Below are 12,425 nucleotides of genomic sequence, written 5' to 3' on the forward strand. Positions count from 1 at the left end.
ATATTTTTACATAGGAAGTTCTATTCTCAGCTTAGACAATTCCAGATGCCATGTTGATACTGGCAATTTCATTAAGGAATATGATTTCCTCTTATGTTATACAGAAACCAAGAGTATTACCTATGATCACTCCTACCAGTGAGGCATTTGACCCTCTTAGTAGACATAGCTAATAACCATATATATATATTTCTTACACACACCACAGACACGTATATATTTGTCAGTGTGTACATATCAAAAACCAGAGGTCTTCACAATGCCTCCAGTTCTGATCTACTAGAATTATTTATAGACATTTTTTCTTTTCCATGTTTATACTTCTTTCAACAGTCAGAGACTGGCTGTCATTTACCTTAATATATCTACTTATTTGTACCTTATGTGTTTCAAAATCTAATCTCATAACCACACCACCAATGTTCCCTGCCTCTATCTCACATTCTCCTAATACCTCCATGTACTCATGCTAGCTGGCTGCCAACGTGGCTGCCAGTGTGCCTCGATGTGACTACCTCCCACTTCCTATTTGAATCCTTGGGTGCTGGCTAATACACCACAACACACATCTCTGCTCACCTTTTCCCTCCCTGCACTGCCTTCTAGAGTGTTCTAATCCTACGACTAACGTAACCCAGCAACCAAGGCCAACCTCCATGGCCAAAAGCAGAGGGAAGGAAATTAAACAGGAAGAGAGAAAAGGAAGAGCAAGGGAAAGATACACATTTTTACTGCAAACAAAATTCTGAGCTGACAATTTTTTTCTTTCCTATTGGTATCCTAAGATTGTACAGCTCAATGGGCAGTGCCAGGATTCAAAAAATAGATAGGTCTGATTGCAGTTAGTAAATGCAGAAGGAATAATGAAATTAGAATATCACTATTTGGCAACTACTACAGAAACGTAAAATTACATAGTCACAAAAAAAGAGACAATGAGGAAGACTTACTTACATAAAGAAAAGAGGTAAGAAGATTCAGTATTATGAAGATGCCTATTCTTCCTAAAGTGATCCATAGATTCAATGCAAGTTAAATTAATTTAATTCCCAATTAAAGTTCCAGGGAATTTTTCATGAAAAGTTACAAGCTGATTTTAAAGTGTAAATGGGACACTTGTGAAGAACAACATAAAAGAACCTATGTGATTAGATACTGACTTCTTATAAAACTGTAAGGCAATGTAGTACCAGCAAAAAAATAAACAGAGCAGAACAGATCAGAATAGAGAGCCAGGCATGGTGGCTCATAGCTGTAATCCCAACACTGTGGGAGGCCAAGGCAGGAGGATCACTTGAACGGGAGGATCGCTTGAGCAGCTAATTCTTAAAAAATTAGCCAGGCATAGTGGCACACACCTGCAGTCTCAGCAACTTGGGAGGCTGAGGTGAGAGGACTGCTTGAGCCTGGAAGGTCAAGGCTGCAGTGAGCCAGGATTGTGTTACTGCACTCTAGCCTGGGCAACAGAGTGAGACTCTGTGTCTAAAAAAAAAAATAAAATAGAACTGCAATAAGAGCTTAACAAATGTTGGATCCACTTCTTTTGGTGTGATTTAGTGCATTTAAAGACAGATGTGTTTATNAAACAAACAAAAAAAAAAAACCAGAACTCAAGAAGAGAGATACATATGGAAAATTGGTTAAGACAGGCTGGGCTTTAAAGATCAGTGTGGATAGATGGATGGATGGATGGATGGATGGATGGATGGATGGATGGACGGACAGACAGGTGGACAGAAGGATGGACAGACAGGTAGGGAGAGAAAAAGAGAGAGAGAGATGGAAAGTTGGTTTAAAACAGACTGGGCTTTAAAAATCAGTAAGGAAAGGATTGATTCTTTAATAAAAGGTGCTGGGCTACTTAATTATTCGTTATGAAAAAAATTATATACCTACATCATAACAAAAATAAAGTCATACTGTAAGAAAAGGACAAAATGATAAACTTCATAAAATAATAGATAGGGAAAATGTCCTTATGGCTTCAGGATAGCTAATAACCTCTTAAAACATAAAAATCATTACCATAAAAGATGGATAAATTCAATGACATTGAAATTCAGAACTTCTGTTGAGCAAAAGACCCAACAGAGTAAAAAGACAAGCTAAAACTGTTAGGTGTCTGAGCACATAAAATGACAAGATTAGTACAGGGAACATATAAATCAATTTGACATCCAATACAGAAGTGTGCAAAGACATGAATAGGCATTTTACCAAGAGAAAATATTAGTGGCTTCTAAATATACAAAAAGATGCTCAAGCTCATTAATAATCCAAAAAATGCAAATTAAGGCCACAAGTAAATAATACTCGAATCTCCTGTATTTGCAGTATCTAAAAGGTAAGATAATACCAAGCACAGAAGAGGATGGAGAGCACTAGGGAGACTCATCCATTGATAGTAGAGACATTAACTGATAGAAACTTTAGAAATGTTTAGTGCTTCTTAAAAAAGTTGAACTCTATGACCCAGCAATTCCATTCAATGTCAATACTCTTAAACAGTGGCTCTCAAATTTTAGTGTGCATCAGAGTCACCTGGAGGATTTACTAAACACAGATTGCTGGACTCTTCCCCCAGAGTTCTGAATTCAGTAAGTCTGGGTAGGGGGCTTGATAATTTGCATTTCAAAGAAGTTCCAAAGGATGCTGATGCTGTTGGTCTGGGAAACATTCTTCAAGAACCATTGCTATAAAAGAAACTTTTGCACTTACATATCAGGACATATACAAGAATATTAATAATTTAGTGTTTTGCTAGCAAAAAAAGAAAAACCAGAAACCCAAATATCCTTTAACAATAGGATGAATACATTGTGGTATAATCATGCAATGAGATATCATATAGCTGTGAAGGAAGACAAATGAGATCATGGGGAGGTACACAAGGGCTTCCAAGGTATCAATGGTGTACTAGTTTCTACGGCAGGTGGTTATTTTATGGGTATTCCAGTTATTCCTGAAACCATATGTACATATTTTTCATACTTACTTGTTTGCATGCACTGCTTCTCTCTGGTTACCACCTACTGGTCATTTTTCTACTCTCTAGCCCTACACAGAACATGTCAACTCATCTCAGAACTTGAGTAAAAGGGGAACAGTATTTGGGTCCCACATCATCTCCACTGTCTCAAATGCTTTCACACACCACTTACTACTCCCACCTTCCCTAGTTGCTTTCAGTCATTTCTCAAGGTATTTTTATAGCGCACAAGCTCCTAATCACTATTCTATGGCTCTAGGCCTCAAAATCGACACTGAAAACGAAATTAAGACTCCACATGTGGGAAAAAAAAGACAGTACTTGTAATAAAAACGACGTCTACCACAGGTTTCTTGGTGCAGTCTACAAAGAGTGTTTTTGCAAACTCTATCAGAATTCTAGCAATTTTCATATATGATGTTGAAGCGATGCCTAAGAAAGTTAGCCTTTTTGGACCAAAAGAATGGACTGAAAATTTTATCTTAATAGACTCAGCCTTTATGACTTGACTGATAAACTTCTCTTATCAATGGATTTCTTTCATCCATTCTCTGAGGAGTCCTCTGCATTCTTTATACATTTAATGAGTCATCAATGATATTCAAGTCACTGATCAATAATTGAACGGGACTGGACCAAGAACAAAGATCTGAGCTATTTCACCAGAGGTCTTCTAAATTCATCTGTATCCATTAATGTATTATAGCCATTCAGTTGGTTGCTAATACTCACATTTCTCCATTTTACCACAAGGATATTAAGATAAACTGTTACAAAAGCATGTCACTACACTCTAAAGAAACTGAATATCTAACTGTCTCTAGTCCTTCAGACTAGCAACACTATTAGAACAGTATTGCTCTGCCATCTTGGACCATGGTGAAGACCATCCCTAGGGAATGACAGAATGGGAAAATGGAAGGAAGCTGGTCTCTAGAAATTTTGTGGAGTTTCCATTCCTGCCCTGGACTGTCTATTGTCAGAATTCTTTTCACTGGGAGAGAAATAAACTACTTTGTATAAAGAAAAAAAAGGGGGTGGTATTACTCCAATATATTGAAGTGATTCTAAAACCAAGACTATAAGCTTAGGGAGAATAAAGTAGGCCAAACTACATGATACTTTTTTTTCCAAACAAATTTAATTCTGTTCCAGCCCCAAAGAAGGGGAAGGACCTAAATTTTACAAATAAAAATAAAAATTGCTCAAAAAAAAAAAGCCATTATAAAATTAAGCCCCCTCCTTTAGCAATAAATATTGAACTGATATATACATATGAGGCTTAAGAAGGAGGCAAGAACAGGAGCCTTGGGGACTCTGTCCCATGGTAAGCTCCCAAGACTTCTACCAATTCCATGTTGTTTTCTTAAAACATAGAGAGCAGTGGAAGAGGCAGGAGAGATATGCCAGAAGAGTATGTGGCCCTGGAGACAGCTGGAACATCATGAGGACAGAGAGAGAAGAAATACAAAGTGTAATACAGGCAGCGAAAGGAAAGTCTTCATTTAAAACATTCCTCCCATCCCTACTGAATCACTGAATGTGGCTGGACCAGCTGCCCAGGGCCTTGTCTCCTCTTCTCCACTCCCTGTTGAGCACAAAAGTCAAAGAAGGTCATTCACACTGTGGTCGCGATGCCACTGTGGCAGCAGCCTGACTGCCAGAGCCCTGAGGCTTCCCATTCACCACTAGCAGGAGGGGTGTCTCCACTCGAACACTGGAAAAGGAATAGTCCTAGAAAAGACAGAAAGAAGTTCATTACAGATCACAAGACGGAAAAAGCTCCAGCATGGGGATACATACACCACTTTCAACTTTCTGGACCATCTCCCCCATTGCATACCCCATTGTATACCCCTTCTACTTCCATCTCAATCAGACAAAACTGAGCTAACAAAGGGGATGAAATTTTCCCAAAGTTTTCAATCTTCAGAAGGAAAACAAAGCATGTAGGGCCATGTAGTGTCACTACAAGAATGAGACAGCTCTTTGATTCAAAAAAGGCAGGTTCCTGGCATTGCGTAACAAAAGAATGCAACCAGTTCTCACAGAATCTTCCCATTCCCACGGTGTTTCCTGATAATTAACTAGATACACACAGTAGCTGGCCAGAGCCAGCGAGAATCCTAAGAAAATCTCAGTCCAAATGTTTATAAAGTCCTAAATTAATCCACCAAATACAAATTAAAGTTACTTCTCTTTTACATCAAGAGGAAAAAATAGAACATGTAACAGAATGTAGCCATTTTTCTAATAACAAAAAGGGTATCAGCTCACTTTATCAGTTCCAGTGTATTTTAAGTTGTAAAACATGTTAAATAATCTTTATCCAAAAATTATGGCTGTGAGAAGCAGGCTCTTTTAAGTCCAGGTAAAGTAAATTTAAAAGTTCTCATAAATCATTTTTTTAAAAAAAAATCTTCACAGAAATATGGACAAGTGACACCAAAAAATGGCAATTTATAGAAGAACTATAAATTAAAATAATGTTCATGCGATATTTTTCATATAAATTTAGAAAATAACTTTTCAAAGGTTTCCACCCAGAGTTGAGAAAAAAACTACAGAGAAACACTTATTTACATCCACTGTTGGTAGTGACAACTAACTAGTACAATTTTCCAAAGAACTATTTGGCAGTATGTATCAAAACCCTCAGAATTCTGCATACCCTTTGGACCCAGGATTCTGTATTATAAATTAATTTAAGGAAATAATCATAGATATAAGCAAAGACATAAAAATGCTCACTATAGTACTTTTATAATAGAAAAAAATTAGAAATAACCTAGATCTGAGGTCATCAAAGTCTTTCTGTAAAGGGCCAGACAGTAAATATTTTAGGCTTTGTGGGTCATATGGTCTCTGTTATAGAATTTCACCTCCCTCACTATAGTACAAATACAGCCACAGACAGTAGTAAGCAAATAAAAGTGTGGCTGTGTTCCAACAAAGCTTTATTTGTGGACACTAAAATCTGAATTTCCTGTAATTTTCACATATCACAAAATATTATGCTTCTGTCAATTTTTTTCATTTAAGAACATAGAAACCATTCTTTCTTTTTTTTTTTTTTTTNTTTTTTTTTTCTTTTTCCTTATTTGAGGCAGAGATGCTCTGTTACTCTGGCTGGCGTGCAATGGGACAATGATGACTTACTGTAGCCTCAAACTCCTGAGATACAGTGATTCTCTCACTTCAACCTCCTTAGTAGCTGGGACTACAGGCACATACTACCATGCCTGGCTACATTTTTAAACATTTCTTTTGTAGAGACAGGGTCTCACTATGTTGCCCAGGCTGGTCTTAAATTCCTGGACTCGAGCGACCCTCCCACCTTGGCTTCCCAAAGTGCTAGGATTATAGGGATGAGCCACCATGCCCGGCCTAGAAACCACTCTAAATAAAATCATGCAGTGAGCCAGATTTGGTTAATGGGCTTTGCCAACCCCTGATCTAAATGGTTAAACAGTGGTTAAATATCTACATTCATAAGGTTTTCATAAGAACAGAATGAGGCAAGGCAGGCAATAAAACTCTTAGCACAGTGTCTAGCGCTCAATTAAGTGTTAAATAAATGTTAACTGTTACCATCTTCATCACCCTGTGTCTACTCAATGTGGTGAAATATGTAAAAACACAGGAAATATTCACAAGCATTTGCATATGATATCCTACCCATGATTTAAAATACAGATAAAAATATATGTGCATATATTTATAAAAAGAAAAAGACTTCAGATTTGTACACCAAACTGTTAACAGTAGTAACATATGAGTGATAATATAACAGCTGAGTGATAATATTTCACTCCATTTTTTTATTTTTTTTGCTTACGAGTTTACCTTTTTAGTAAAATATATATATATATAAAATATATACACACACAAATATATATATACATAGCCTACACACACACTCACATATACATTATTTCTATATCTTATATAAAAAGATAAGCTTGGTTCTACTTTTAGAGCCTATGAGTTGGAAGAGAATCCTAGTCATCACTCACCTTTCCCTTGTGCTGAATTCGGTGAAGCCGCAGGTTGGGCTCAGGGATGGCTACCGAGTCTCCAATGAGCACTCCCCAGCTCTGCACTATATTGTATACCATCACTGCACAGCAAGGTCCATCTGAATCTACCAGGCCAAATGTACTGCCAGGTAAAGACAGATTAGGAGAGAGGAAAACAAAAGGTAGGTGGGTAGGAAAGAAGAGCAGAAGCAGTGGTTTAAAAAGACTAGCAAAATACTGGACTTAAAATCAGTGACAGATAATTAAAATAAAATATAAAATTTAATTTAGTTGGGGAGGGGGACCAAAAAAGGAAATTTAATTTGGTTAATTAAATTTTAAAAATAAAATACTAACAAAATAAATAAATGCTTTTTCTCAGTTACTTAGAAAACCTATGAGGTACCATCCTCCACTTTGTATATCTCAGTTCTCATTTTTCTGAAACTCATCAATCTGTCACTTTGCTAAGAACTTAGACAAAGCACACTGAAGCCATTCCACAAATATTAATGATGAATTAGACCAAAATGCTACAGTTGTAACATTATTCCTGATCTATCAGTTTAATTATCGTTCTCTTAACCAAAGCCTCTAACCATCGCTGTCTGTGTAGTTTAATTCCACAAATTTTCACCAAATATTACGTTATGTGCCAAGCATTGTGTTTAGTAGTAAGATACCAATCCAGCTATGAACAACCTACAGTGTAGGAGTCAGACAATGAAGTCATCACTTAACAGTACAGTGTGATGGGTAATAGCATAACTTTTCCTTTCTGTTGAATTCAGTGAAGCCACAGATTGGATTGTGAGAACCCAGAGGAGAAATTTCTAAATCAAAACTGGAAAGCAGGAAAGATGTCCTTGAAGAGAGACGGTCAAAGTGAATCTTAAAGGGTGAAAAACCACCTGAGTTAAAATAGAAAAATTAATCCTTAGTCAAAATTTTAAAAACCCCTAGGTGGACAGGAACAGAGATTGGCTTGGAGGGAACATGAGGGAACTTGCTGGAATGGTGGTAATGATCTCTATTCGAGTTATATGAATATTTTCCATTTGTCAAAACCTACAAAATGTACACTTAGATTTGTACATTTCATTGTATGCAAATTTTACATAAAAAGAAAAAATTGGGCCAGGTGCAATCGCTCATGCCTACAATCCAAGCACTTTGGGATGCAGAGGCAGGTGGATCACCTGAGGTCAGGAGTTCAAGACTAGCCTGGCCAATGTGGTGAAACCCTAAAAAAAAAATTAGCTAGGCATGGTGGTGGGCGCTTGTAATCCCGGCTACTTGGGAGGCTGAGGCAGAAGAATCGCTTGAACCTGGGAGGTGACAGTTGCAGTGAGCCAAGATTATGCCCCATTGCACTACAGCTGGGCAACAAGAACAAAACTCCATCTCAAAAACAGAAAGAAAAAGTCGAAAGAAATACTGAACTCAGTTAATAACTGCATGCTGAAATATGTAGAGGAAAGTACATTGATCTCTGTAATTTACTCTGATGACAGGATAAACAGACAGATATGTGATAAGCTAAGTAAAATAAAGTGTTAATAGTAGAATATAAGTGGTTGAGAACACAGACGTTCAATGTGAAAATCTTTCAACTTAGCTGTATGTTTGAAAATTTTTATAACAAAATGTTGGGGGCAGGAGATGTTAGCTATGTCAAGAAGAAGCTAGAGATTATCCAGGCAAAGTAACTGTATGTAAGACACAGAGGCCTGAAAACAGCTGTTCTAAAACTAACAAAATAGTTCCATGGTTGAAACAAAAGGCACGTGTGGGAAAGTGACAGAAGATAATGGAAAAAAAGCAAGGAGCAAATCATGAAAGACTTTGTATGCTAAGCTAGGTAGTTCAAACTTTATCCCAAAAGCTGGCCAGGTATGGTAGCTCACATCTGTAATCCCAACACTTTGGGAGGCCAAGGTGGGCAGATCACGGGGTCAAGAGATCGAGACCATCCTGGCCAACACGGTGAAACCCCATCTCTACTAAAAATACAAAAAATTAGCTGGGTGTGGTGGTATGCGCCTGTGGTCCCAGCTACTCGGGAGGCTGAGGCGGAAGTATCGCTTGAACCCAGGAGGTGGAGGTTGCAGTGAGCCAAGATTGCGCCAATGCACTCCAGCCTGGCGACAGAGCAAGACTCTGTCTCAAAAAAAAAAAAAACACTTTATCCCAAAAGCTACATGTAGTACCAATAAGGATCTTAAATAAGTAGCAATGGTCAGATTTACATCTGAGAAACGTTTCTCTGACAGCACTGTGGAACACTGGAGTAAACCAGAGAATCAGGGAGACCTATTTGGAGAAGTGATAAGGGCCTGAATTAAGGTGATAGAGAAGTCAAGTCTACAGAACAAGAAAAGGCAAATCTATAGAACTTGGCAATGGCCTCAATGCAAGAGAATGGAGAAGGCTCTTCTTCCAAAAGTCTTAATCAAGTGACTGAGAAGTGATACCATTCATTCACAGGGAATCCAAGGAGGAGAAGCAGGTTTACAGAGAAAGATTTAGGTGAGTAATACTGAAATACTGAGTTAGAGATTTCTTATTGGAACCCAGAGGCAGTTGTCTACAGGGATCCAAAACTTGGAAATGAAGCTTGGGCTGGTGATATATCTGTGAGCATATAGGAGGCTTGGGTTTACACGACATCACAAGTCACAATGATTTATAGATAGGATGGAGAAGAACTGTACTCATGCCATCACATGACACACCTGAATTCACAGGAAACACTGTAATCAAGCAAAGCACTCTCCTAATGGATCCAGTCAAAGCCTCAGAATCCTTCTACATAGTATGTCACACAACCACTGACAAGTGATCAAAGTTGGCAACTAGAGGCCATCCTGGTATAAAGAGAAAAAAGAAAAAAAAAAAAAAAACAGTCCTGAGAACCCAAGATTTAAAAGTTGGGCACAAAAAGAGAAACCAAGAAGCTGCAAAATATCTATTTGTTCTGACAGTCGTCCAAAACCTTCCTTTGTTTATATCCCTTTATAATTCTTCTCAGTTCTAGGGTTTGCTCTAGTTAACCAAACTGTTCTCAACCATCTTTTTGCTCTTCAACTCATCAAACACACAAACCCGTAGAAAATGCCATGGAGAAAGCCTGGGCATATAATGAGAATTGTGAATATTTCCGTTTGGATGGAACAGAAGGAATGTGAAAGGCAACAGTGAGAGATATTCAATAGTCAGAATGTTTTGGAACCATGCAATGGAAGTCGCTGGATCCAGTGCCTAGAAAGACATTGGTGATCCTAGGAAAAAAACAATTTCAGTAGAAGAGAGAAAGGGGAAGCCAGTCTACCAGGGATTAGGAAGTGAGTGAGGGATCAAGGAATGGTGGCGCTCACTAAACCCTAACTTTTCAAGATCCAAAAATTTTCTAAATAAATATTCTTAATTCATTTCCTCTGCTGCTAGAAGCACCTGCACCTGTGTCCTTTACATTTCTTTTTTCTCACTCCCTATGACATATATACATGCTCAATAAATATTTGTTGAATGACATCTAAGACAATCTCCTAATCAGACTTTAAATTATAACTCAAAGCTCAATTTTCAGAACTGCCTAAGTATACCTAAGTACAAACAGGAGTAAGAATTTGTCCTCCTTTAACTTCCGTGATCATGAAAACACAAAAGGACAGAATTTTAAGGTTTCTGTCTTATAAAAAAAAAAAAAAAATAGGTCCTGCCAAATTTCAACTATGCAAACTCAGGGCTAAAAAATGGGCAGTGACAGAATCTACAAAAGCCTCTGTGATCAAAAGATTGTTAAGTATCACCTAGGCAATATCTGCCCATGGGATAGTCACAGAGGAAATCAGATGTCATAAATCTGTGACCACTAACAATGTCCTCAACTGCCAGAGAAAGAAGAGGAAGTGAGAGCAATTAGTTCAAAAGGTTAAAAAGGGGAAAATCCAAGAGAAACTCACAAGGGGACTTTCTCCTCTGTGGTGAGGCTAAATACCACCTTTCCCAGGATGACGGCACCACTGTTCACCCCAGGCTGCAGTGTACTCAGTGGCTTAAGCTCTAGGGTCACTTTCTGCCCAGAGGCTGACTGATAGTGTCCATCACCACAAGGGCCTAGATGGGCTGGGCGCAAGCTTCCCAGCATGCTCTGCAGCTTTTTGGCCTTCACCTTTCCCTGCAAAGAAGGGGAAACAGATAAGAAGCTGGAAACTAACCACCTTCCTCGAGATTCTAATCCTTCCCTCCCACCACTTCTATAGGGTTACTACCTCCTAAACCTATTTATTCTTATTTTATTGACCCACGGCAAAATTTTTAAAAAGTAGAATTCAGCCCTTTAGACATTTTTACCTTACTCTCAAGGAGGCTGGTTAATCTATCCAGGAATTCCAGAAGTTGTTGCTCTCGTTGCCGGGGCTCTGGCCAGGCAGGGTCCAGGGCTACAGCCCGAGAGAAGCCCTCCAGGGCCTCCCCATAATTCTCTTCATATTTATGCAACTGTACAAGAAGTATATCCCAATTACAGGTATATCCAAACAAACTATGCTGAGGGAATAATGGCACCATGGGCTCGGAATCTAGAGAAATAAACTTTTTCCTTCCTGCTATTTTCCTATGCTACCATGAACAGCCTAAAGAGCTGGTAGCACCTTACAGTCTTCTTCCTAGCCAAGATGATCACAACCCCAAAGATGGAATCATTTCAAAGAAGCTAATTTCCAAACTCTAAAATAGTTAAGTTGTATATATTGGGTCACTTGACCTTTATATTTACTTAACATTTCAGAAGTCTTCTAAAAGATCTCCCCGTTTTCTACATATTCTTCCACCTCCTCAGCCCCTTCTCCTTTCCCTCCAGTGGCTACACCAGATCCTGAAGCCAAATCCAGCTAATTCTTTACAGAAATAGCACAGCTTTCCTCTCGCAGTCTGTACCCAATCTTGTCCCTATGTACACTCAGTTATCCTCGCAAGCTAAGACCTAGGTGTCTTATTTATTTGACCCTCAGATGACTATATCCCAAAGGTCTTACCGTCGCCCTGTTCAGATGAAGGTCAGGATTGCTAGAAGCTTTCCTGTCAACCTTCTCCTATAATGGGATAAAAAGTTTATCAGTGGATCCTGTCTCAATGTTAAGGATTGCCATGCCCAACATGTGCTACCCCTCCTCTTCCTAGAAAAATGGAAATTTCTTCCTTGCCAAAATGTTACCTATCCCGCAGAAGCAGTTACCATATAACAAACAGTGTGGGTATGTTAGTCCCTAAAACCTTAGGAATATAAGTGTTTTTAGCCGGGCGCGGTGGCTCAAGCCTGTAATCCCAGCACTTTGGGAGGCCGAGGCGGGTGGATCACAAGGTCAAGAGATCGAGACCATCCTGGTCAACATGGTGAAACCCCGTCTCTACTA

At 38.6% G+C, this 12,425-nt stretch overlaps 1 protein-coding gene across 2 annotated transcripts in view; it reads right to left on the reverse strand.

Moving 5' to 3' along the window:
* Positions 1-4,108: 4,108 nt before the first annotated feature.
* Positions 4,109-12,425, reverse strand: part of TTC5 (tetratricopeptide repeat domain 5) — an 18,344-nt gene continuing 10,027 nt past the window's right edge. For both annotated transcript variants that reach the window (XM_017539575.2, XM_017539576.2), the window contains 5 exons: positions 12,048-12,104; positions 11,365-11,511; positions 10,974-11,188; positions 7,006-7,150; positions 4,109-4,723 (listed from right to left, as the gene is read on the reverse strand). In XM_017539575.2, the coding sequence (XP_017395064.1) occupies positions 4,604-4,723; positions 7,006-7,150; positions 10,974-11,188; positions 11,365-11,511; positions 12,048-12,104 (684 nt within the window). In that variant the 3' untranslated portion in view covers positions 4,109-4,603. The remainder of the gene's footprint in view (positions 4,724-7,005; positions 7,151-10,973; positions 11,189-11,364; positions 11,512-12,047; positions 12,105-12,425) is intronic.

This window comes from Cebus imitator, unplaced genomic scaffold (genome assembly GCF_001604975.1).
Source record: "Cebus imitator isolate Cc_AM_T3 unplaced genomic scaffold, Cebus_imitator-1.0 Scaffold119, whole genome shotgun sequence".
NCBI lineage: Eukaryota > Metazoa > Chordata > Mammalia > Primates > Cebidae > Cebus > Cebus imitator.